The 22,798-nt window shown below is 58.3% G+C and overlaps 3 protein-coding genes across 4 annotated transcripts in view; all 3 read right to left on the bottom strand.

Moving 5' to 3' along the window:
• The window catches only part of LOC149124433 (putative ATP-dependent RNA helicase TDRD12), a 53,606-nt gene extending 52,384 nt beyond the window's left edge, over nt 1-1,222 (bottom strand). Inside the window, exon 1 of the mRNA XM_089306583.1 lies at nt 1,103-1,222. Coding sequence (XP_089162709.1) covers nt 1,103-1,222 — 120 coding nt within the window. The remainder of the gene's footprint in view (nt 1-1,102) is intronic.
• Nucleotides 1-22,798, bottom strand: part of LOC138846706 (uncharacterized) — a 480,670-nt gene that overhangs the window by 348,414 nt on the left and 109,458 nt on the right. The gene's annotated exons all lie outside the window — the stretch shown is intronic.
• Nucleotides 11,675-20,838, bottom strand: LOC138846705 (USP6 N-terminal-like protein). The gene is made up of 10 exons (XM_089306582.1): nt 20,723-20,838; nt 20,170-20,277; nt 18,995-19,104; nt 17,649-17,697; nt 16,541-16,661; nt 15,813-15,907; nt 15,377-15,442; nt 14,673-14,772; nt 14,146-14,298; nt 11,675-12,610 (listed from the first exon to the last, which is right to left on the bottom strand). The coding sequence occupies exons 1-10, from the start codon at nt 20,759-20,761 to the stop codon at nt 11,859-11,861; spliced, it is 1,593 nt and encodes a 530-aa protein (XP_089162708.1). The 5' UTR covers nt 20,762-20,838; the 3' UTR covers nt 11,675-11,858.

Genomic DNA, 22,798 nt, shown 5'->3' with positions numbered 1-22,798 from the left:
ACAGACGGGCTCCCAAGCAGGAGGGCACGAGCCCAGCACTTCTTGCCCAAGTCCTGCACCCACGGGCGTGCACGTGGCACGATGGGTGAGAGCCCTTTCACAGGAAGGAATTGGGAGTGACATATTTAGGACTGATGGATAACATCTGACTAGTGCAGAGGAGCCTCCCAGGGAGACCTGAAATCCCTTCAAAGTCTGAGAGCCGAGGCCGACGCCATGGCTTGCTTGGTTCATCCTCTGCCTGGGGCGCCAGCGAACCATATGGGCGCCGGGTTCTAGTCCCAGTTGCTCCTCTTCTAGTCCAGCTCTCTGCTGTGGCCCGGGAGGGCAGTGGAGGATGGCCAAGTGCTTGGGCCCTGCACCCGCATGGGAGACCAGGAGGAAGCGCCTGGCTCCTGGTTTCAGATCGGCGCAGCATGCCGGCCGTGGCGGCCATTTGCGGGGTGAACCAAAGGAAGGAAGACCTTTCTGTCTGTCTCTCTCACTGTCCCTAACTCTGTCAAATAAATAAAACAGATTGAAAAGTCTGAGAGCCAGGCCTCCTTGCAAGGAGTCAGCGGCTTCGGGGGTGTGTGACGCTCTGGTCGGGTGAATCCACAGAACACAAACACCACCCATCCCCCTCCTTCGCGGCGCCCCTCCCCATCCCACACCCTGGCTCTGGTTTGTAAACTCCCTCCTCCAGGGCCTCCCCTCCGGCTTCCTCGGGAGCCCTCCCGGCACCTCAAGTCTCCAAGGTGGCAGCCCATGCCCGCCCCGGGGACCAGGACACCCGCGTGAGGAGAGGGCGGCGGGGGGGGGGGGGGGTCCCAGAAGCCGAGCCCCGAGGGCGGCGGGGGAAGGGCGGGAGCCAGGTCCACGGTTCCCCGCGAGGGCCCTAACCTAGGGCGGACGTGGGCTGGGGTGTGCGGGGCACCAACACACCTGCCAACGTGCCCGAGTCAGGCATGCACACCTAGTGCAAGACAGCTCGCAGCAACCGCCCTCCGGGGTCGTCCGGAACAGCGCACGCGCCCCCTTCTGAAGCGACCCCCACCCGCACTCCAGCCTCCCGCCTGCACCGACCCGGGCCCGACCGTCCGTGCGCGGGCCGCTCGCTCACCTTGAGCACCAGGACCTCGAGCATCTTCGCTGCGCCTCTGGCCCGCTCGCCCTGGACCACGCGCCCGGCGGCGGGCGTGGCGGGCGTGGCGGGCGTGGCGAGCCGCGCTGCCCCTGCCATCGCCCCGGGGGCGGCCCCTGCCATTGCGCCGGACGCCTCAGGCCTCTGCGGGGGCCGCGCCCACCAGCTCGACGGGGACTCCAGCTTCCTGCCCTGGACGCGCCCCGCCTGCAGGCCGGCCGCCACGCCCCCCAGTGCCGCGCCTCGTCTTCCCACCCGACGCCGCCGCCGCGGGCGCGCTCTGGGCTCCTGGTCGGCTCCACACCGCGCCCCCGGCCTCTCGTAATGGCGCCCGCCCCCGCGCCGGCCTCGAGGCGTCCAGAAGCCACGTGGGCGCCCAACGGCCCCGGACAACGGCCGGCCTTGCGCAGCGCCGCCGTGCGGCGGGGAGGGGCGTGGGGGCCCGCGGTCCTGGCGCGCGGCTCGCTTCCTGGGCCGCGGGGCGCCCGGGGGCTTGGGGACCTGGGCTGGCCTCCCCGCCGGGAGCGCGCCGCGCGGGGCCTGCTGGGCTGTCCACCCCCAGCGTCCAGCGGGCCGCGCTCCCCAGGTCTCTGTGCGGGGCTTGCTTGTCTTAGCGGAAGTGTGCACGACCCCGTCCTCTGAGTGGGCCGGGGTCTGCAGCTCCTGTGACTGAAGCAGCCACCAGAGTTCTCACTTGGAAGGCTCCGTCTCCCAGTCAGGGCTCTCCGCGGGGTTCTGAGTTGGAGGAGACGACCCCCAGGAAGCGCAGCCAAGCTTGGCTCTGAGCACTGTCCCGGACAGGAGTCATCCGGCAGACAAGCAGGAAGAATAATGTCCCCTAAAGACGAAGGTAAACAGGCCGGCGCTGTGGCTTTCAACCCTGGGCCTGCGTTGCCACCGGAATCTCATATGAGCACCGGTTCAAGTCCCGGCTGTTCCTCTTCTGATCCAGGTCTCAGCTTATGGCCTGGGAAAGCAGCGGAAGATGGCCCAAATGCTTGGGCCCCTGCACCCAAGTGGAAGACCCAGAAGAAGCTCCTGGCTTCTGATTGGCCCAGCTCCGGCCATCTGGGGAGTGAACCAGCCCATAGAAGAATTTTCTGTCTTTCCCTCTCTCTCTAGCACTTAAATAAATAAAAATTTTTTTAAAAAAATGAAAGAAACATCGACACCCCCCAAAAAATGTTGGGCCTAGAAGCTTTTACAGCTGAATTCCTTAGTATTTCAATGGGGGGTTGGGGGGCAACGTTTCTTAAGCTCTATGTCGAAATGTGTTAATTGGCTGATTGGGGCAACCAACAAAATAGTAGAAGACCAGATTAGAGAGAGCATGGGAATTGTTAGGTTCTGTACTTGGGGGAGCAAGATGTTCAGGTAAGCCTCCAGTTTTAAAAAAATAAGCTCAGTTCTCTCGGTAACTGACTTTCAAGTAAACCTTTAAAAAAAAATTTTTCAAGAAAAAAAAAAAAAAAAGCTTGATTCTACAAGGCCCCACAGGTGTGTGCTTGATGTCCCCCCAGGAGGACCTTGGGAAAGGACAGGTGTGCGCCTGCGAGTCAGGCAGGAAGCTGCTGATGGGGAGCATGGTGTTCACCTGGTGCTGGGGGGGGCGCGAGGAAGCAGGCTACATACCTGGCAGGCCAACACGCCTGTCGACAGGTGAGACGTGGAAGGTCCCGAGCCTGAAAGGAGGTGGAGAACACGGGCAGGCGATGTGCCAGCGCGGTGGCTGGAGCCCCTGCGTGGGGTGTCCGTCTGCACTTGCGTTCAGTTTCCTGCGATGTGCAGGAGAAGCAGCAGGGGAAGGCCCAGGTGCTGGGATCCTGCCACCCACGTGGGAGATGCAGCTGTAGTTCCTGCTTTCAGCCCGACTCGGCCCTGCTACTGTGGGCAGTAGGGGAATGAACCAGTAGATGAATGATCTCTCTCTCTCTCTCTCTCTCTCTCTCCCTTCCTCCTGTTCTCTCTCTCTCTCATTTTGCATTTCAAATATATAAAATTTTTTTAATGAAGAGTGCAAGGGACAGCCTTTGTCTTTTTTCTTTCACTAACTCTCATGCTGCAAAAGGTGATCCTGAAACATTGTCACAAACCTGCTTCCAGAAAGTGGAACTATTTGTACATCACAGTGGCCTTACCAAGCCCAGGGTCTTTGGCTCACTTGCAGATAGAAATTGACAAGGGGACAATATGCAACCCAGACAGGGGTTATGGGGCGCTCATGCTCCAACACGCGGACAGCACAGCAGGGTGAGCTTCCGTCAACTTGCTGTCCTATGGGAGCCGAACAGGTGCTTTCATGGGGGTGGGAAGGCGTGCCCGTTCCCCCAGTGCACACGGCACTTCAATCTGGCTCAAACCCCTGGGCACAGGACAGCATTTGGCACCCAGCTAGGTGATCTGCACAGGCACCGCTGATTTGGCTTTCACTCTTTTTGCACACGACACACCACAGCAATGGTGCTGGATACCATCACCCCGGAAAGTTCACATGAGGCCATTTTGGGCATGCTGGAACGTTCAGGAGTCCCTACCAGGGCAGCAGGGGTCACTGCCGGTTAGGATCTGACACTCCTCGCTCCTGATTGGTTTGGAGCTAGAAATGGACACGTGTCCAGTTGTGAGGAGCTTGATATTTTTCTAAATGAGTCCTGTTTCTCTCCTGTTGCACTGGGATGGATACTCAAAATGAGGCTGCAGCCACCCAGTCTCTTAAGACTGCAGAGTTTCAGAATCTGTACCTGTAACCTTCTCCCCCCTCCCCCAACTCTGATGCTAATGGGCAGATTTTTTGTTTGTTTTTTAAAAGAAGTTGCACCATTGTTTTGGACATTTGGTGCAGCAGTTAAGACACAGCTTGGTATGCTGGTAGCCCAGATCAGAGTGCCTGGATTTGAGGCCTGGCTCCACTTTGAATTCCAGCTTCCTGCTCGCCTACACCCTGGGAGGGAGTAAGTGACAGCCCAAATATTTGGATCCCTGTCACCCACACAGGAGACCCAAATTGAGTTTGGGGCTCCTGGCTTCAGCCTGGCCCGGCCCTGGCTGTTGCAGACATTTGGGGAATGGATCAGTGGCCAGGAGATCTCTGTCTCTCTGCCTTTCAAATAAACAAATGTAAATAAAAATTTTAAACTTTACCACATAAAAAGGTAGAAAGAGAACAAGGGTGTGAAAAAAAGGAACACAGAGTATGGTGCTGCCATATCATCCCCATTGGGTGTCTGGGCCACTTTGGAGCAGAGTAGCTGGGGTTCAGGCTCTGTGGTCTGTAGGAACCCCCAGAAGAGCCCAGGGAAGAGTTGGCCACGTTAAGTGGAAAAAGAAAGCAATGACTGATTACGATGACTTTGCATTTTGGGTCTGGACTTGCCACTCCTTTCCTGATGCGAAGACACCTAAAGCTTAAGAAACACACTGGGGGCAGGCCCTTGGTGCAGTGGTTAAGCCGCTGCAGCCACGTCCTATATTAGAATACCTGAGTCCAGGTTCCAGCTCCTCCTCCAATCCCAGCTTCCTGCTGATGCCCACCTAGGAGACAGCAGATGATGGCTCGAGTGGCTGGGCCCCGGCCGCTACATGGGAAACCTGAATTGAGCTCCCCGCTCCTGGTCCAGCCCCAGCTATTGCAGACTTTAGAGTAGTCAACAAGCAGATGGAAGATCTCTATATGTCTGTCTCTGTCTCTCTGCCTTTCAAACAAAACATGAAATGTTTAAAAAAGTTAATAAAAATTTAAAAAATGAGGATTCTTTCAGTCATCTACTCACTAGAAATGAAGAACAGTTCAAGAGGTATGATCTATTGATTGTGGATCAAACTCTTGAACTCATGTAGCATACTGGATATGTTTGTAAATAAACTCATGAGATAAATGCTTTAAAAATTTTTCTCAATTCATTTTGGTAAGATAGTTAAATTTCGGCTCTAAAATGTGACAAAGATAACACAAACATTGTAACTTCCCTTAATATTGCAGGTTGTGAAATTCCAAATAAAATGCTGCCAAGTAAAACCCAAGACAAATTAAAAAAAAAAAAAAAAGTTGAGCCATGGCCAATAAGGCAGTAAGGCTTACTCAGGAATGCAGGAAGGTTTAATAGTGCCCAATCACAAATATTGCCAGTTAAACAGCTCTGCAAGCAACCAAAAGAAGTTACTGGAGCTGCCACAAACATGCTGGCTCTTCCAGGGATCATGGGATGAACAGAAGATATTGGAAAATTGTTTTAAAGATTGATTGATTGATTTGAAAGGCAGAAGGAGAGACAGAGAGAGAAAGAGAGAGAGAGATCTTCTATTTGCTTGTTCACTCCCCAAATGGTCTGGTCTGGGCCAGGCAGAAGCCAGGAACCAAGAACTTCTTCCAGGTCTCCCACGTGAGTGCAGGGACCCAAGCATTTGGCCATCTTCCACTGCTTTCCCAGGCACATTAGCAGGGATCTGGCTCGGAAGTGGAGCAGCTGAGACTCAGGGCCGTGTGGGAGAGATGCCAGCATTGCAGGAGGCGGCTTTACCTGTTAGGCCACGATGCTGGCCCTGCTCATAGGAACTGAAAGGCTCTGCCGTGGTGGGAATGGTCTTTTGAATCTTCAGGGGGCCAGGGTGGAAAGAGTTCTGTTCTCTCCAGTGAGTTACTCCTTCAGTAAAGCCCATGATAATGAGACGGTTGACACCGGCAGTGACTACAGTTGAAGCTGGAACTCTGCACTGCCTAGTAAATTCAGCATACACTTAACTGTTTATAAAACACTGCCATTGACTTCTGTAAACAAGAGATCATAATAATTCACTCAAATTGGCCAGCTCCGCGGCTCACTAGGCTAATCCTCTGCCTGCGGCGCCAGCACACCGGAGCCGGCCTCTGCCAGCTACTCTTGCACTGAAAAGCACTTGAACAGATATTTCTCTATTATCTCAGGTATTTACTCTGTCCTCTCATGTTTTTTCCTATTCTTTCTATCACTACCCCTATATGTGAGAATATAGTCTGGAATAATTGAACAAAAACTACGTTATTTTTATCTTTAAAAGGTTGTTTTTAACAAAATAGGTTAAATTTTAATGTTTAACATTTGCAATGTCTTTTTTAAAAAAGATTTATTTATGGCTGGCGCCGCGGCTCACTAGGCTAATCCTCCGCCTTGCGGCGCCGGCACACCGGGTTCTAGTCCCAGTCGGGGCGCCGGATTCTGTCCCGGTTGCCCCTTTTCCAGGCCAGCTCTCTGCTGTGGCCAGGGAGTGCAGTGGAGGATGGCCCAGGTGCTTGGGCCCTGCACCCCATGGGAGACCAGGAAAAGCACCTGGTTCCTGGCTCCTGCCATCCGATCAGTGCGGTGCACTGGCCGCAGCGCACCAGCCGTGGCGACCATTGGAGGGTGAACCAACGGCAAAGGAAGACCTTTCTCTCTGTCTCTCTCTCTCACTGTCCACTCTGCCTGTCAAAAAAAATAATAATAATTTAAAAAAGGATTTATTTATTTATTTGAAAGTCGGAGTTACACAGAGAAGAAGCAGAGGCAGGAAGAGAGAGAGGTCTTCCATCCGCTGGTTCACTCCCCAGTTGGCCTCAACAGCCAGAGCTGTGCCGATCTGAAGCCAGGAGCCAAGAGCTTCTTACTAGTCTCCCATGCGGGTGCAGGGGCCCAAGGGCTTGGACCATCTTCTGCTTTCCCAGGCCACAGCAGAGGTGCTGGTTCCAGCCCCGGCTGCTCCACTTCCAATCCAGCTCTCTGCATGTTTCCATGTGGGAAACCCGGAGGAAGCTCCTATCTCCTGGCTTCGGATTGGAATAGCTCCATCTGTTGCGGCCAGTTGGGGAGTAAACCAGCAGATGGAAGACTTCTCGCTCTTTCTCTCTCTCTCTCCTTATCTTTCTAGATAACTCTTTCAAATAAATAAATAAATCTTTAATTAAAAGAGAGAGAGAGAGAGAGCGAGCTGGATTGGAACCAGTGCCCATATGGGAGGCCGGCACTGCAGGCAGCGGGTTTACTCAATATGCCACAGTGCCAGCCCCTACAGTGTCTTTATCTAGAGTAATTATCCAGGCCAGCACCGAGGCTCACTAGGCTAATCCTCTGCCTGCGGCGCCGGCACACCGGTTTCTAGTCCTGGTCAGGGCACCGGATTCTGTCCCAGTTGCCCCTCTTCCAGGCCAGCTCTCTGCTGTGGCCCGGGAGTGCAGTGGAGGATGGCCCAAGTGCTTGGGCCCTGCACCCCATGGGAGACCAGGAGAAGCACCTGGCTCCTGCCTTCGGATCAGCGCAGTGCACCAGCCGCAGCAGCCACTGGGGGGTGAACGAACAGCAAAGGAAGACGTTTCTCTCTCTCTCTCTCTGTCCACTCTGCCTGTCAAAGAAAAAAAAATAGAGTAATTACCCAGACTTACTTCCTATAATTAATTGACTTTGACACTTATCATCAGGACTTCTACCATGCACTGCTGATTCAAAATTCTTGAATCTGATTAATTTTTAGAAGTCTATAGTATTTCTTTACTGTTGGTTATTTTGTCTATAGTATTTTGAGCAGGACAATCTTCAGAGCCCATGATCAAGAGAATTCTTTCTGTGACTGTCACATATTTTTTTTTGTTTTGCTTTTTACATATTTATTTATTTATTTGAAAGGCGTAGTTACAGAGAGGCAGAGAGAGAAAGAGACAGAGAGAGAGAGAGAGGTCTCTTCCAACCACTGATTCACTCCCTAGATGGCTGCAACAGGCAGAGCTGAGCCAATCTGAAGCAAGGAACCAGGAGCTTCTTCTGTGCCTTCCACACGGGTGCAGGGGCCCAAGGACTTGGGCCATCTTCTACTGCTTTCCCAGGCCATAGCAGAGAGCTAGATCATAAGAGGAGCAGCTGGGACTAGAACCGGTGCCCATATGGGACACCAGTGCCTCAGGCCAGGGCGTTAACCCATGGGCCACTGCGCGGGCCCCAATAATTCCTTTTTAAACACAGGAAGCTGGGACCGGTGCTGTGGCTGTGGTATAGTGAGATAAAGCCTCCACCTGCAGTGCTGGCATCCCATATGGGAGTCAGCTTGAGTCCCAGCTGCTCCACTTCCCATCCAGCTCTCTGCTATGGCCTGGGAAGGCAGTAGAAGATGGCCCAAGTCTTTGGAGCCAACACACTGTGCTCCTGCATCGGAGGCTGGGGGAGCTCTCTGGAGGGTCTAGGCAGAGCAGCACCGCCCCTGGCTGACCCCACACGCGGGCCTGTAGAGCTGCAGCCCTCGGGGGCCGGAAGGGCTCAGGACAGCTCAGTCTGGGGAGATGTCTCTCTCCCGCTTCCGCTTGCCGGTGCTGATGGAGGCACGGGGCACTTCAAACCACCCAGGGAGCCCTGAGAACTCTGACATAATGAGTTCATGAGGACTTCTCCCACTCAGCAGGCCCCATCTAAACACAGGTGAGGTTCAGTTCCTGATGCATACTTTCAATTTTGATCCTTCAAGGCTCAAGTTCAGAAAAAAAACTCCATTGCTGTGCTTATGTCAGTTTGCAGGTCATACTTGCTGCTTGTTATGTGAGTTTCCCAAGGCAATGAAAAGGTCGATCATCTTATCTCCTGCAACTTGGCTTCCATCAGACACCTAGAACAAGCCCCTATTCTACACCAAAAACTTCATATGGCAGAAAGCAACACAAAATCACTTTTCCCGGAGCTAACAATGAGCCAATGCAAACACCTAGTGCACTCTTGCAAGAATTGTGCCCCCTCGCCCCGTCAGGCCCACTGCTACAAGCAGGAGTCAACCCGCGAGGACTTGCTCCTTAGAAGCTCTGGCAAGTGGACGTCACCCACATTAACTCCTTTGGTCAACTTATGTTTGTCCATGTGGTGGGAGATACGTATTCAAAGGCTGTATTTGCAGCAGCCCAATCCGGAGAAAAGGCTAGAAATGTGATAAAGGCGGTTAAGTCAGCCCTGCTGGTCCTCGGTGTCCCCTGGACAATAAAGCCTGATAATGGGCCAGCATATACACCACAGGAATTTAATTCCTTCCTGAGGTCCTGGAACATACAGTCTGCCACAGGTATCCCATACAAGCCACAGGGGCAGGCAATCATTGAAAGAACTCATAGGACGATTAAAGATCTCTTACAAGGACAGAAAAACAACCGTATGTCCCCAGACCCACAGCTTGCTTTGACTGAGGTCCTTTTCACTATCAAGTTTCTTCCTTTTGATTCCAAGGGGTCAGCCCAGTTTATAAACACTGGGGATCCTTTCCATCCCAGACCCCGGCCCCTATGGTTAGGTGGAAATACCCCTGACAGGAGAATGGAAGGGGCCACACCCTCTCTAACCAAAGGTCGAGGATATGCTTGTGTCTTTCCAGAGAATGCAGGACAGCCCATTTGGGTACCAGCCAGAAACATCCAGCCTGCAACTGACAGCCAACCAGAACCAGCTGAACAAGACTGAGAGTCAGCCTTGTTAGCAGACGCACCTGCCCTCTCATCCTACCCTGGGAAACTGCCCATAGACACATCCAGTAATGCTTCATACCCAACTAGCTCTAGTCAGCCACTCAAATGGCCCACAGCCTGTGTGTGGTCACACAATTCCTGGTTATCATTCTTCCTCATTCCTACCCCATCTGAGCAAGCACACCAGTGGTCTCCTGTGTTGAGCACTGTTTAGTCAACGACGGGTAAGATCCCCTGGGGGACAACCTAAGACAGGCACAGCCACGTACAGAGACCACATGGACACAGGGTCAACAATGGTATGGCCAAAAATCATGCCTCCCATTGCTCAAAAATAAATGAAAGGGGGAAATGTGGTGGAATGAGAAGGCCATGTCAAGATGGCCACTGGCAAGCGAGCGTCAGTTATTCAGGAATGGCTTTGAATCCCACCTGGCAATGGAGCCTGCCTGGCAACAGGCTGTGATTGGATGGCTTCCAATACTGCCTGACAACAGGCTGTGATTGGTTAGGGTATAAACCACCCCATGACCAGATTGGCTGTCTTGGCTATATAAGCTGTTGTACTAACTGAAATAAACGAGTCTGCAGGCTGCTTGCCTCAAGCCCACTTTCACCGACTCCCGGCGTCTGTGTGGTGACTCCATGCCTCTAGCCGCCACCAGGCTCCTCCTCTCAGAAACAACTCCACTGCAATATTGTTGAGAAATCAACTGCAACAGTGCACATGTGGAAGAAGCTGGACTCAGGGGCCGAGGCAGGGGATGGACCCCGGGTGGTCCAGGAGGGGATGCACGTGCCCAGTGGTGTCTTCCCCACGTTGCCTGCCCTGGGGTTGTCATCAGGGACAGGGCCCAGTCCTCCTCCAGCCCCATCTCACTCAGGCTCCTGCTGGGGGATGCTGTCTGCCATGAGACCCTCACTAGAAGCTGATGCCGTGCCACACTCTCGGGCTGGTCAAGCCACAGGCAAAGTGAACTTCTTTCATTTTCTAAGCAACGCGGCTTCAGGTATTTTGCTATTGCCACACAGAGTGGCCAGGACTCCCCTCCAACTTCAGCGAAATGCCCTCCAATGTCCCTGAAGGGTTTCTGAGAAAGCCTCTTCCCGAAGCATCAGGGGTTCCCCATTCTGGATTTTAGTTGAGGTCTCCCTAAACCAGCTCTGGCTTCCTGTGCCCCCTAAACCCCCAGGTCTGAGTCCTCTGTTAGGGGTGGCTGGGGGTACAGGCAGAGGCCAGCTCAGCAGCACTGCTCATGGCACCTGGGAGTCCGGCAGGACTTCGAGTCCCTCAGGTCAACCTTTAGAGACATCGCGGGGCCTCATCTGTGTCCTGGGAGACAGGAGCCAGGCAGGAGCTGGGAAATGCTGAGTCTGCGAATTCACCGCCAGTCCTTACAGGGCTCTGGAGCCGCCCCTGCATTTCAGGTGAGCCATGGCCCACGTGCCCGGCTGAGAGCTGTGGCTACACGGCCACAGAGATCACCTCTGACAGTGGTGCTTGTGGGAGAGCAAGGTGACCTGCGTGCTAGGGCCCTTCCCGCCCACAGCACATGAGCTCAGCACACAGACCAGGCCCCTCCTGCGCGCTGCGGCAGCCCTTCCTGGAGAACCTCTCTGAGTCCCAGGGCCAAGGGCTCTACTCCCGTGGTGTTCACACACAGGCACAGCCGAGAGCAAGTCCCTCTCACCTGCACCGAGAATCCATGCGATTCTATCAAATGCGCCTCCTGCCTACGCTACCAACACCTGGTCAGTTGGGCAGTAGACGTACTCTGGCCACTGGTCGCCTCCCAGCCCACAGTGCACATCCTCTCCCACGTGGGAGAGCCATGTGGGGTCAAGCCAGGGATGCTGCAGCCACGGCCGCCCAGGTCTAGGGGAGAGCACAGAGGTGACACAGGCCCTCCAACCATGGCTGTTCCTATTGTGCCGATCTGTCCCAGAGGTCACGGGCACTCACGGCTGCTGCTCTCCCACCCTGGCCCAGTCCCCACAGGGCACAGCTGAATCTCAGGCATTGTCTGCAGGGTCCTGAGTGGGTCTCTGCCTGGGGCTGGGGGCTGTGGAACCACCCATCTCCCCAGGAACACGGGGAAGCTTGCTGCCGCTGGGCGCCGGGGTCACAAACTGGAGCAAACTCCTTTCCATGGAACAATTTAATACAGGCTCAGCACCACCTGAGGGTGGCGGTGGGGGAGGGGGCGGGGAGGAGAGTACAGTGGCTCCTGGCACGGCTGTTGTCTTCCAGTGTCAGGGTGTCCTGGCCCCAGGAAGAGCCTGGGGGGTGGGCGCTCAACCAAGTGTATAGGATGCCGTGAAGACACATGGAAGGCTGCTGCCCAGCCTGGGCAGGACAGATGGTGGACTCGGCCTCTCTTCTAGGAGGCACCCATCATCCAGGTGCCCCAAGGAATAAGAGGTAAGGAGGCCTCTGGCCAGGGAGGGCACGTGGGCCTGGTCTCCCAGCCCAGGGCTGGCTCTGGCCGGCTCCAGCCCGTGACTGTCCCCAGAGTGCGTGGGGCTGCCATGCCAGTAGGGGGGAGTCTTCAGCCGTGGCCCCCAGGCGGGGACAGCCTGCATGGACCCTGGTTCCGGGGGCTCTGAGGCCTGTGGAGGAGCCCACATCCACAGGCCCTCCCGGCTGCCAGCGTCGGAGGAGTCGTCCTCCCTGTGCTCTGGCCCGCTCAGGTTAGGGAGACTGGCGCACTGGCACAGGCCTCCCCACCTCGAGCACTTTGGAGACTCCGTGGGGCTGGCCGCAGCTGGAGACTCTGCGGTCCCCACAGGGGAGCCCAGGCTGAGGGGCTCTGGGCTGCCTTCCCAGCTCTCCTCCTCCTCCATGCCTTCCCTCTTGGTGAAGCGGAGGCCAAAGCTTTCTGGAGGACGGATCATCACTGCACGAGTAGCGGGACCCCTGGTCTGCTCCCACACTGGCACTGTGTCCTGAATGGTGATTTTGGCCTTCGGAGCAGTGGGGGCAGGAACGTGCATCTGGGGGATGCGTGCCTGCCCCAGGGGCCTGCTGCACTGTTCGATGGCCTTGGCTGGAAGAAGAAGAGACGCGGTTTGCTTCTCCACAGCCCCCGTCTGGCCTGCAGGGTGCCTGCCCCGACCTCATCCTGGGGTCCCCATCACCACGTGTGACGCTGAGGACTCTTCCAGGCTGCTGGCCCCAGACGGGAGGGTGTGTGCAGCCCGGGCAAGGGGAGCCCTGGGACACCACCGGCTCCTCCTGCACAGCCATCACAGGGTGGATGGCCCTGAACTCCCCACCTCACTCTCATCTCTGGGGACCCAGGCACCAACTCAGGACCCCGTCACCTACCCCACCTGACCTGCTGCGCCCTAACAGTGCATTGGCTGAATTTCCTGCATCTGAGTCCCTCCTACATGGCTGGAAAGGAACTGAGCCTAAGATGATGGGGTGAGAGCTGGGGCTGTGGGGCAGACATGGAGTCCGGTTCAGGCCCTTGGGGACAGGGAATGCAGTTTCTAAAGAGGTGGCAGGGGTGCCCTGTGTCCTCTGCCCCTGGGCCACTGTCTCGTTCCTGGTAAGACTGGGCTGTCACCGCTACTGTCCCACGAGCACCCAGGGAGGCAGCACCTGGAGGCACAGTGGGGTCTCCCCAGTGCCTGGACAGCCTGCACCTGGGCCCCCACTTAGAGCCTCTAGAGCTGGGACAAGCCCATCTCTGCTCTGCATGGGGACCCAGGCGCTCAGCTCCATGATGGCAGCAGCAGCAGGGGAGGAGCACGGGGACCCCTCCCCACTAGAGCCCAGAGGCCAGCGATGCTCCGGGTCCCGCTGCCTTCTGTTGGCCCGAGGCTAGGGCTGCAGAGCCCACACTCTTGTGTTCTGCCGCGGGGGCCCCCAGCCCTGCCTCTGTGCCCAGCCCTGCTCGCAGGAGTGCACTCGGCCCCCACAACTGGGCTCAGGGCACCTGGGCCTTCCAGGGGTTCTCAGATGGCTGAAGGGGATCCAGTGCCGGCAGCCTTTACATCACTACACAGGGTCTCCCACAGCCCCACCTCCCTCTAGCCCTACACACATGTAGGTGGGAGCCCCGCCCACCCCTGTCCTAGGAGGGTCCTGTGTGCAGACAGCTGTGGTCATCGGGCCAGGAGCCTGTGTGGGGTCAGTTGGGGAGAGGCCCCCTGGGCAGGCAGGGCCACTTCTCATCTTGCTGGAGTGGGGGTCCAGCTGTGCTCCAGGCTCCTGGGGGCACTGAGCCAGGGCACCTGCTCCAGACCTGGGCAGGGTAGCTCAAGGCGGGGCCTCCAATCCACTCCAGAGTGGGGGTCAGCCGAGGAGCCAGAGCCACAAATGTCCTGAGGACAGCTCCACGGCCCGGCCCCAGAGTCATGAGGGGAGAGCCGGCACCCACAGGAGGATTCTGGGAAGCTGCCCGAGGCCCCGCCAGGCCATGCTGTCAGAGCTTCAGAAAGCAGAACTGCTGAGCCCGGGGAGGACAAGGAGGACCAGGAAGAGGTGAGGCCCTGGGCGGGGATGTCAGGGCCTGGCACTCCCACTACTGACTCCCCCAAGGGAGCATGGGACGGGGCCATGTGCTGGACTCACCTTCGGGAGGCAGGAGGCACTGGAGCTTCCCCAGCTCACGCATGGAGGCCCGCAGCTGCCTGATGACCGCATCCTCGCTCAGAGACCAGGCCTGCTTCAGGGTCACCTGCAGGAACTCCCGGAGGTGGTCCCGGGGCATCTTCAGCAGGCGCTCTAGACATGGGGGTGGGCGTCAGGCTGGGAGGGGCCCTAGGGATGGCGCAGCCACCATGGCTGCTCCAAGCCCTGTCCCAGCACCAGACATGGGCTGCAGACACCCTTGGACACCCTTGGGTGTCACGCCAAGCACTAGAGGGACTGCTCAGGGGCCAATTTCCAGTGCGATGACCCTGGCCACTTCTCCTTGTGGTCTGTGGGGGCCTGGGATTGGGGATGCAACAGGGGGATTCTCAGTGCCACCCTGAAGGGAACCCAGGCCTCCCCAACCCCCTCACCCCTCCCTCAAGCCCTGCTCCCGAGGGACAGGCAGGGGACCCCCAGATCCTCCATCCCCAGCACCTGGGCCTCTGTGGGCCCTGAGGACTCACTGTTATGGATCTTGAGGGCCGTGTATGCCATGGCCGGGAGCACGTGCTCGCCCTCCAGGATGTATATATCCCATATTCTCAGAGCCAGGGGGAACGGCACCTGGGGACAGAGGCATTGGAGGACCCGCCCGTCAGGGCCTCAGCATGGCCCACAGGGGTGGGTGTGCAGTGTCACTACCCTAGGACAGAGGGAGACTCCAGGAGGCTGATCACACAAGAAGGCCAGAGCTCCTCCTGGGAGGGGAGGGGAGGCCATGCCTCATGGCCACATCCCTGCCCACTCAGCGAACCAGACCCACAGAGGATGACCATGTCCTGTCCTGGACCCTGGGGGTCTGCACACTTTGGAAGCCACACTGGAGATGCCAGACACCCCAGGGACCTGGGGAGGGCTCAGCCCTTGGGCTGTGCTGCCACCAGCCTCTGCCTCGGGGGGTCTATGGATCTCCTGCCTCTCACTGTAGGGCTCTGGCCTTTGCCAGGCTCTCAGGATGGGTCCTGGTGGGACCTGTCCCCTCCTTGCTGGCTCTGAGGCTCAGCCTCAGCTTGGACCACCCTTAGCAGGGCTGGACAGGGCCTGCCTGGTCTGCACAGCAGGCTCCCTCCTGTGTCTGCTGGGGCTGGGGGAGCTGAGTCACAGGCCACCAGCACCAGAGAACCAGGCACTGGGGCTTCCCTGGGCAAGGGGTCCCCGGGGCACTTACCCCATCCAGGAAGCACTGGATGTACCAGTGGGTGGTGGAGTCCTCCAGGCACACACCCTCCTTCTCCTAAGAAGAGGCAGAGGCAGAGGGGGCTCAGGGCCCAGGGCCCAGGGCCCAGGCCTGACTCCCTCTAATCTGAGCCCTGGGGCAGAGCCCCTGGGTGCAGGAAGCCCAGCAGCAGGGGCATCCCCCCTCCCAGCCATGCAGGTTCCTGAAGGGACACAGGTCCCTCCTTCCACTCTGCTCTGGGGACAGTGTCTCCCTTCAATCTACGCCAACTCTGGGGGACCAAGTGCTGGAAAACAAACCAACACCCAAGCTGCCGCGGACCCCAGTAACCAAGGAAAGTTTTTGTGAGGACATGGCCTCCCCTGGCTCAGGAAGCAGTCCCATGAGCCCAGAGCCCTCAAGAGGAGAAAGGAGATGCTTAACTTACCAGGTGTTTCTCCAGGGAGGGGAGCACGCGATGCACAATGAGCCCCAGGTGTTGCTGGAATCGCTCCAGTTTGGGGGTGTTCAGTTTGTAGAAACCTGAGTAGAATCAGCCACACCCCCACGTGAGAGCCTCCTCCTAGGAAGGCTGGAGAGCCCCAGGCCTGGGTGGGGTGCTTCTGAGCACTGAGGGTCAGGGGAGGCTGGACCAGGGGCAGGTGGGGATGAACGTGGCCAGGGCAGAGGATCTGCTTGGGAGGTGGGTGCAGGTGGGTGACTGTGTGCAGCCCAGGCCTGGCTGCCCCCTGGAGCCCGCTGGGGTGGGTGCAGTCAGACTGGGTGCCTCCTGACCATTCCAAGACTCAGGAGCGAGGAGGGGGTGACCCTACAGGGGATGCTGCCTTCCACAAGTTCCCTGGGTGTGGCTCTGTGCTTGAGAGTTGTGTACAGACGTGTGAGGCAGAAGAGCCAGAATCGACCTGAGTCACTGGACAAGGACAGGACCCCTTGTTCTGAAGGTTCCCACACCCAGGATGGCCATGGCCAAGCTGCAGGGCCTTTGGGTGGTGGTAAAAGAAGGGGGCTGGCTCAGTCTGGGAGGCCTCTGCCAGCCCTGGCTTCTAGGGAGCCCCCCCCACACACACACACTGTGACACTGTCCCGCACATTCAGGAGCCAGTGAGGGCCGTGCACGGACTTGCATGCACTGGGCCCCACACGCCATCCACCTACCGTGCATCGCGTGCTTCCTGCTTTCCATGAGCTGCACCAGGGCCCAGAAAGAGTCCTCCTCGGGCATATACATGAGCAACAGCGCCACCACATGGCTCAGACCCTGGCTGTAGCCCACCTCCTGCAAGATCCCAGAATACCTTTAGGAGACCTCCCCTGGCAAGAATGATATCCTAGGATGGCCCACCTCTCAGGGAGATCAGGGTCACCCACCGAAGGGTCTAGGAAGATTGGGGAGGGAGCCCCTGTGCCTGAATCCTGCCACTTGGTGTCAGCTGCCCAAGAATTGGAGCCCAGAGAAGTTCTCCAAGTTCCTGGAGGGAATCCTGCAGGGCCTGAGCTTAGGCAGCACAGGGGGAGAGCTCAAGTATGGACACCTGTTACTCCCAAGATGTCAGCATGGGCCAGGTTGCTGTGGGAATCCAGATCCATGCCCATGGAAGCTTCTGGGCCCCTGAGCTCTGCAGGTGAGCCGGTGGCCCTTTCTCACATGAGGAAGAAGTAAGCCAGGAAGTGCTACCAGGACTGGAACAGGAGGTGTGCCTCTGGCATGGGTGCAGGCCTGGGCTTCCTGAGTGCCAGGCCCCCCTGGGAACCAGGGCACCAGGCAGGGTTGGCCAGTGGCAGGTCAGGGGGTGGGGATGTCCAGGCCTTGCTGGGTCACCCATGGAGCCCTGCACCTGCTCCACGCATGGGAAAGTCTGAGTGAGTGGTTGTGGCAGTGGCACTGTACAGAGTGGGATTCAGGCCCATGGGTCCAACCACGGGTCTGGTGGGTGTAATGGCATCAGTGGGACCCAGAGCAACGTCATACACCTGATCTGCCCTGCCTTCACCCTCCGCCCCACTGCGTGGAATGCTAGTAATGGGAGGGGCATCCCAACACGGCCAAGCTCCTGGGTTCTGGAGACCAGCCCAGGAGAAGGCTGCCTTTCTCCTCCCAGAACTTGAGGTTGGGTCCAAGGAGGCTCAGAGCCTGGCCTCTGCCGCTCCTCCTCAGAGCTGTGGATGAGAGAGACCCCTCAACCCAGGCTGGGATCTCTGTGACCAGGGGTGCCCTGCAGGGACTGCCGGGATAGCACCTGCGCTATGATCCCAGAATACTCACGGGATTGTAGACGGAATAGGCCATCAGTATGTGGAATAAGGCCTGTTGGCTGGAAGAGAGAGGACAGAGGCCGTGTGTCTTGTGCTGCCGAGGCTCTCAGTGCAGCTCTGCCTAACAGAGCCTGACAGCCACACGCAGGGCCCGTGACACTCTGCTCATGTGCAGTGACGTCATCAGGGCACCTGTGTGTTGTCCACCGTGTGGGTGAGCGCCGCCTGCAGGGACACGCACACCTCCCAGGGCGCAGTCACGTGCACTTTCATTTCCCAGGTGGGTGTTCAGGGCACAGGTGAGCGTCCCACTGTGGGAGTGCAGTCCCGTGGGTCCAAGCTGTGCAGAGTCAGCCTCCCATGCACGTTCAGCCTGGTAGGGAGCAGCTCCTGTCGCCTGTGTGTTCCCCATGAGCCCCCTGTGGCCCAACTCCCTTCCTCCCCAGCTGTGGCCACCCCTGCCCTGTTGTGTGTCCCAGGGGTCGGCCTCTTGCAGACGTCCTGTCAGTGGATCACAGCACGTGTAGCCTCTGAGGGACGCTTCCTCTCTTAGCAGAATGCACCCGAGAGGCCTCCAGGTCAGCCCAGGCCCGAGCCTCGTCCTGCCTCTCACTGAATCCCGTTCTAGGATTCAGCTGTCGCACGGGTTGCTTCTCCGTCTCCCCACTGAGCATCGTGCAGGCTTCCCCTGCATCCAGTGACTGTGAACACAACCCTGAAGCATGCGTGTGTGTTTTCTGTGCATTCGGCTGTTCTAGTGGTTGTGTAAATGTGATGTGTGCTGGGGGTTCGTGTGGGAGGTGTGTGTTTCTCATTGTGAGACATGGCCCTCGGTGCTGCCGTGGGCCTGGGCTTCTGTGCTCTGTTCCTGGCAATGAACCAGAGGGGCGATCGCCTCACGTTCTCCCCAGCACCCGGCGTCCTCAGTGGTTTTAGTTCCCCCCCTCCCACAGCTGTGCGCTGGTGCCCCTTTGTGGTGTAGGGAATAAGCGTGTGTTCATGCGCTGAGGAGGTGAATTGTGTGTGCTTTCATGAAGGGTCCCCCTGAACCTGTGTCCCCGGGATACTGGGAGGCTGCCCACTGCTTCCTTGTGACTGAGTTGAAGGGCTCCTTGAATATTCTGGAAACAACACCTTTATTAGATAGATTGCTACTATTGTCTCCCCTGGTGTTTCTTTTCATTTCATTCTCTCCACAGTGTCTTGGGAAAGTTTGTGTACTATAGAAAAGGCAAGTTTGTTTTCTGTGCTCAATGAACTGTTTTAGGCTTGCACCCAATCTTCCCTAGGGACCCCATGTGCCCCAGGACCCTTGCTCCTCCCACCCGCGGGTCCTCCCCAGCCCAGAGGCCTCACTTCATTCCGTAACGTTCCCGGAACATGAGGTGGTTTCTGAAAGTCCATGCGATGGCGGAGTCGATGTGATGGAAGTGAGTGGCGCCCAGCCTGGCCAGCTCTTTCATCTCCTGCAGGGCAGGGACAAGGGGGAGGGGCAGCCTCAAGAACTGCCCAAGCCCCATTGCCACACAAGGACCTCAAGTCCACGTCAGCTCTTCTGGCTGACAGGGAGTTCCTTGCTGGGTCCCACCTTGAGGGAGGGTCATGGGCTCCCTACTTGCCTCAGTGCCCACGTCACCCCGACGGTCAGCATCAGACAGGGGCTCTGAAAGGTGCCTGTGCACTCCCCCTGCCTGCCTCAGCTCTCAGCACAGACCCGGTCTGCCCCCAGCCAGGCTTCCGAGCCTCCTCGCTGGCATCTCAGGCCCTGCCCTCCAGGAGTCAGCCACAGCCTGACCACTGCCCCATGCTGCCCCCTGCTGGAGAGTCTCATCTCCATCTCGACATTGCAAGCCACCCTTGGCTTGGAGCTGAGCCTGGGCAATGACTGTCTCCAGGCCCAGCTCCCAGGGCCAGCCCCAGACTGCAGACTTGGGGGATACAGGGTGGGCCACACGGCTGGGCCCTACTCCCTGATGGCAGCCAGGGGCCATGAGAGCCAGCTGCAGCTGACAGCCCTCTGCTCACACCAGTCCTCCCTCCCTCCTTTCCCGGAAGCTTTGAGAGCTGTCTGACCATTGGACCGGCCTCTCCAGGCAAGGGCAATGCCAGGGGCTGCAAGTCCATGTGAAGCAGGGCCAGCTGTGGGCAGGCCTAGGTGAGGGCCGGCCAGCTGTGAGCAGGCCATGTTAGCACAGAGCCTGTGGGGCTCCCTACCTCACACCATTGTGATCTCATCCTGGGAGACCCCCGCCCATCAGGGACCAGCAAGTCCTCTCTTCTGGCCGTATGCCAAGCTGCCCAGGTGAGCTCAGCAGAGAGCAGGTTAAAGCCTCTGGCACAAAACACACCTGTCCAGTCCCAGCTGGGTCTGAGGAGACGTGGAGGAGGCACTGACTAGGATCTAGGGAGAGGAAGGCAGGATGGGGAGGAGGCTCCCGAGGGCTCAGTGAGGGACGGTCCTCCACGGAGACTCAGGCTCCTGAGCAGGCCCGAGCAGGCCGGGCCCCCTTGGGCTGAGTGCAGAGCTGTACCGCGTATTTGCCCGGGTTCTGGGCCTTCCTCTTGTCCACCTCCAGCATCACGGCCCACACCTTCCCACGCACCTGGGCAGGGATGCCTTTGTAGATTCTGCGCTGAAACTACAGGAGAGAGGAGGCTCTGGTGAGTGCTGAACGTGGCCACTCGTGGAGGCAGCGCAGGGTGAGACAGCAGAGGGAGACGCCAGGGGCTCCCTGTGTATTGGCAGAGGGAGGATCTGCCCAGAGGGGGGCCTTATGACCCACAGTGACTGGAGGGCCAAGGGCTCAGGGGCACCGGCTCTGCCATGCACGGACTAGCCGCTACAGGGCTCCAGGAACCACGCGTGCCCTGCATCTGGGATTGTCTTCAGCAGTGACTTCAGGTTTTCTACCAGGACAGTGTCCTGTGTGTATGGGGAAAGGGTGGGCATGACCCGTGTCCGTAGGGGCTGGACAGTTGCCCCTGGGCATCTGAGAGGCAGGCGGTGCCTGGCACAGGAATGGGCACTGCTCAAACCCCAATTCAGCTCTCAGTGTTCCCGAGGGGCCCTCATCGCCACGGTACCTTGTCACTGCCGCGGTATTTACTATGGTTCTTTATCATCTTTATCCACTTCTGGATCCTTCCCACCTCCTGTTTACGCTGGAAAACGAGACAGGATGGCGTGAGCCCAGCTTGGGGCTCTGAGAGGGGCCCTCGGATGCAGCTCAGGAGCTCTGTGGCTGCTCAAATGGAAGGAGCCAGAAAAGGCACAGACCGTGAGCCCCAGATCTTCAGTCTGGGGGAGCATCGGTGGCCTGGCCTCTGACCCGAGCTGCCCCATCGTCAAGGAAGAGCCCCTGAGCTCCAGCCAGGTCACTCCCAACCATGCCAATGAGTCAGGGCGGCCGCCAGCAGACGCCCCTGAGCTGTGGCTCAGTTCTGGGACAGGTGAGTGTGGTAAGATGTCAGCAGGTGCCGTGTAAGTACCACATCGCGGGACCTTATGGCGCTCCCACTCACCACTGCCGAGCCCCACGTGCCCCTCCGCCCAGCTCTGCTTCCAGATGACTGGCCCATGGCCAAGGACTTGTCCTTACCTTTGCCCCTGGGGTGCTGTCCTGGGCCAACTTCTGCTCACTGGAAAGCAAGGGAGGCGGAGAGGTGAGGACAGGACCACAACAGGCACCGCGACCTCCCTAGTGGGGCAGGGAAGGACCAGCTTCATCCTCTCAGCCCAGGGGACTGAGACGGGAAGGGAGGGGCTGGTGACCATGAGCACAGGGAGCCCAGGGCCAGGCAGGGTCTCTTGCTGCCAGTGGGGGCTCCAGGCCTGTCAGAGGTCCACCTTCATGGGTGTGTGGCAGCCCCCCACAGCAGTTGTGGGGTGGCTGTCCTGAGCAGAGCCAGGCTGCCCAGGGTTGAGGCAGCTATATCCCCACATCAGCTCTGCCCAGGACGTCACCCTGGAACTGACCGAGTCCGGGTGGCCTGCCTGAGAGATGCTCAGTGCTGTGAGTGTGCACCTGGGGCTCGAGGCACCTGGGACCCCCACACCACTCAGGGTCCCCCACCGCCCACCCTCCCCCCTTGCCCTGGCCTCCTGAGGTCATGCGCCCCACCTCACCCCTCCTCTGTCAGCCCGGACCCTGGCCATCTCTCCACCACTCTGCTCCTACTTTTTCTCCAGGTTCTGGCACAACATGGAGGCAGAAGCCCTTATCCCCATGCTAAGGTGGGCTGCTGAGTCATGCCAGAGACGGCCCGAGATGTCTCCATCCCTCCAGGTCACCGGAGCCCACCCTCCAGCCACGGGGCCTCTCTCCCTGACATCTGTGGGAACAGCCTCCAAGTCCGACTCCTGCCCCAGGCCCCACTCCTGCCAGCACAGACCCGGGGGCAGGGCCATAAGCTGCACCCTCCCTGTGGTCTGTACTGCGGGAGCCCACAAGCAGGTTCAGAGCCACAGAGACCACATCCCTGGCCATCCTTCAGACTAGGTCTTCGTAAGCCTTGAGCCTGGCCCTGAACCCAGGCACCTGCTGGACAACTGCCCACATGCTAGGCTGGTGCCCCAACCCTGTGGACACAGCTCTGGAGTGGCGATGGCCAGGCTGTGTTGCCTGGGAGCATGGGGACCCGCAAGCCACCCCCTCTACTTAACAGAAACAGAGGCCTCAGAGTAAGAGTGCCCAGTGCTTGCCCCACATCCAGCTCTGTCCCTGCCTGCAGTCCTGAGTCCCAGGGTCACTTGGCTCTGGCCAAATGCTGACCAGTGCCTGCCTGTGACCACAGCTGGGCTCAAGGTTGGGGCCCGGGGACAGGTGTGCCGCCTCATGTTGGGGTTTCTGACCCCAGTCCCGCCCTGGGGTGAGCTGGGGTGCGGAGGACTCACTGCAGGAACCCAAGCCTGTCAGGGACGAGGCAGCCGCCCTCATCGTCCTCTCCATCAGGCTCCAACAGTGCCGCTCCTCGGCATCCCTGCATTGAGAGGGACCCGGATGAGAAGTTCTAGGGGAGCTGTCCGTCCTCCCCCTCTCCCCGTGTCCCCAGGGAGGCAGGGTCTGGCTCTCACAGGCACAGTCCTTGAGGCAGGGCCCCACCTCCTCCCCCAGCACCCTGGCCCGTACCTGCTCATATTTTCTGATGAGCGCTGCTCGC

The sequence above is a fragment of the Oryctolagus cuniculus genome, chromosome 10 (assembly GCF_051225735.1).
Source record: "Oryctolagus cuniculus isolate XC-2025 breed Fujian yellow rabbit chromosome 10, ASM5122573v1, whole genome shotgun sequence".
Taxonomy (NCBI): Eukaryota; Metazoa; Chordata; class Mammalia; order Lagomorpha; family Leporidae; genus Oryctolagus; species Oryctolagus cuniculus.
The sequence above is the reverse complement of the archived record's forward strand: the minus strand, read 5'-3'. Positions and strand labels throughout refer to the sequence as shown.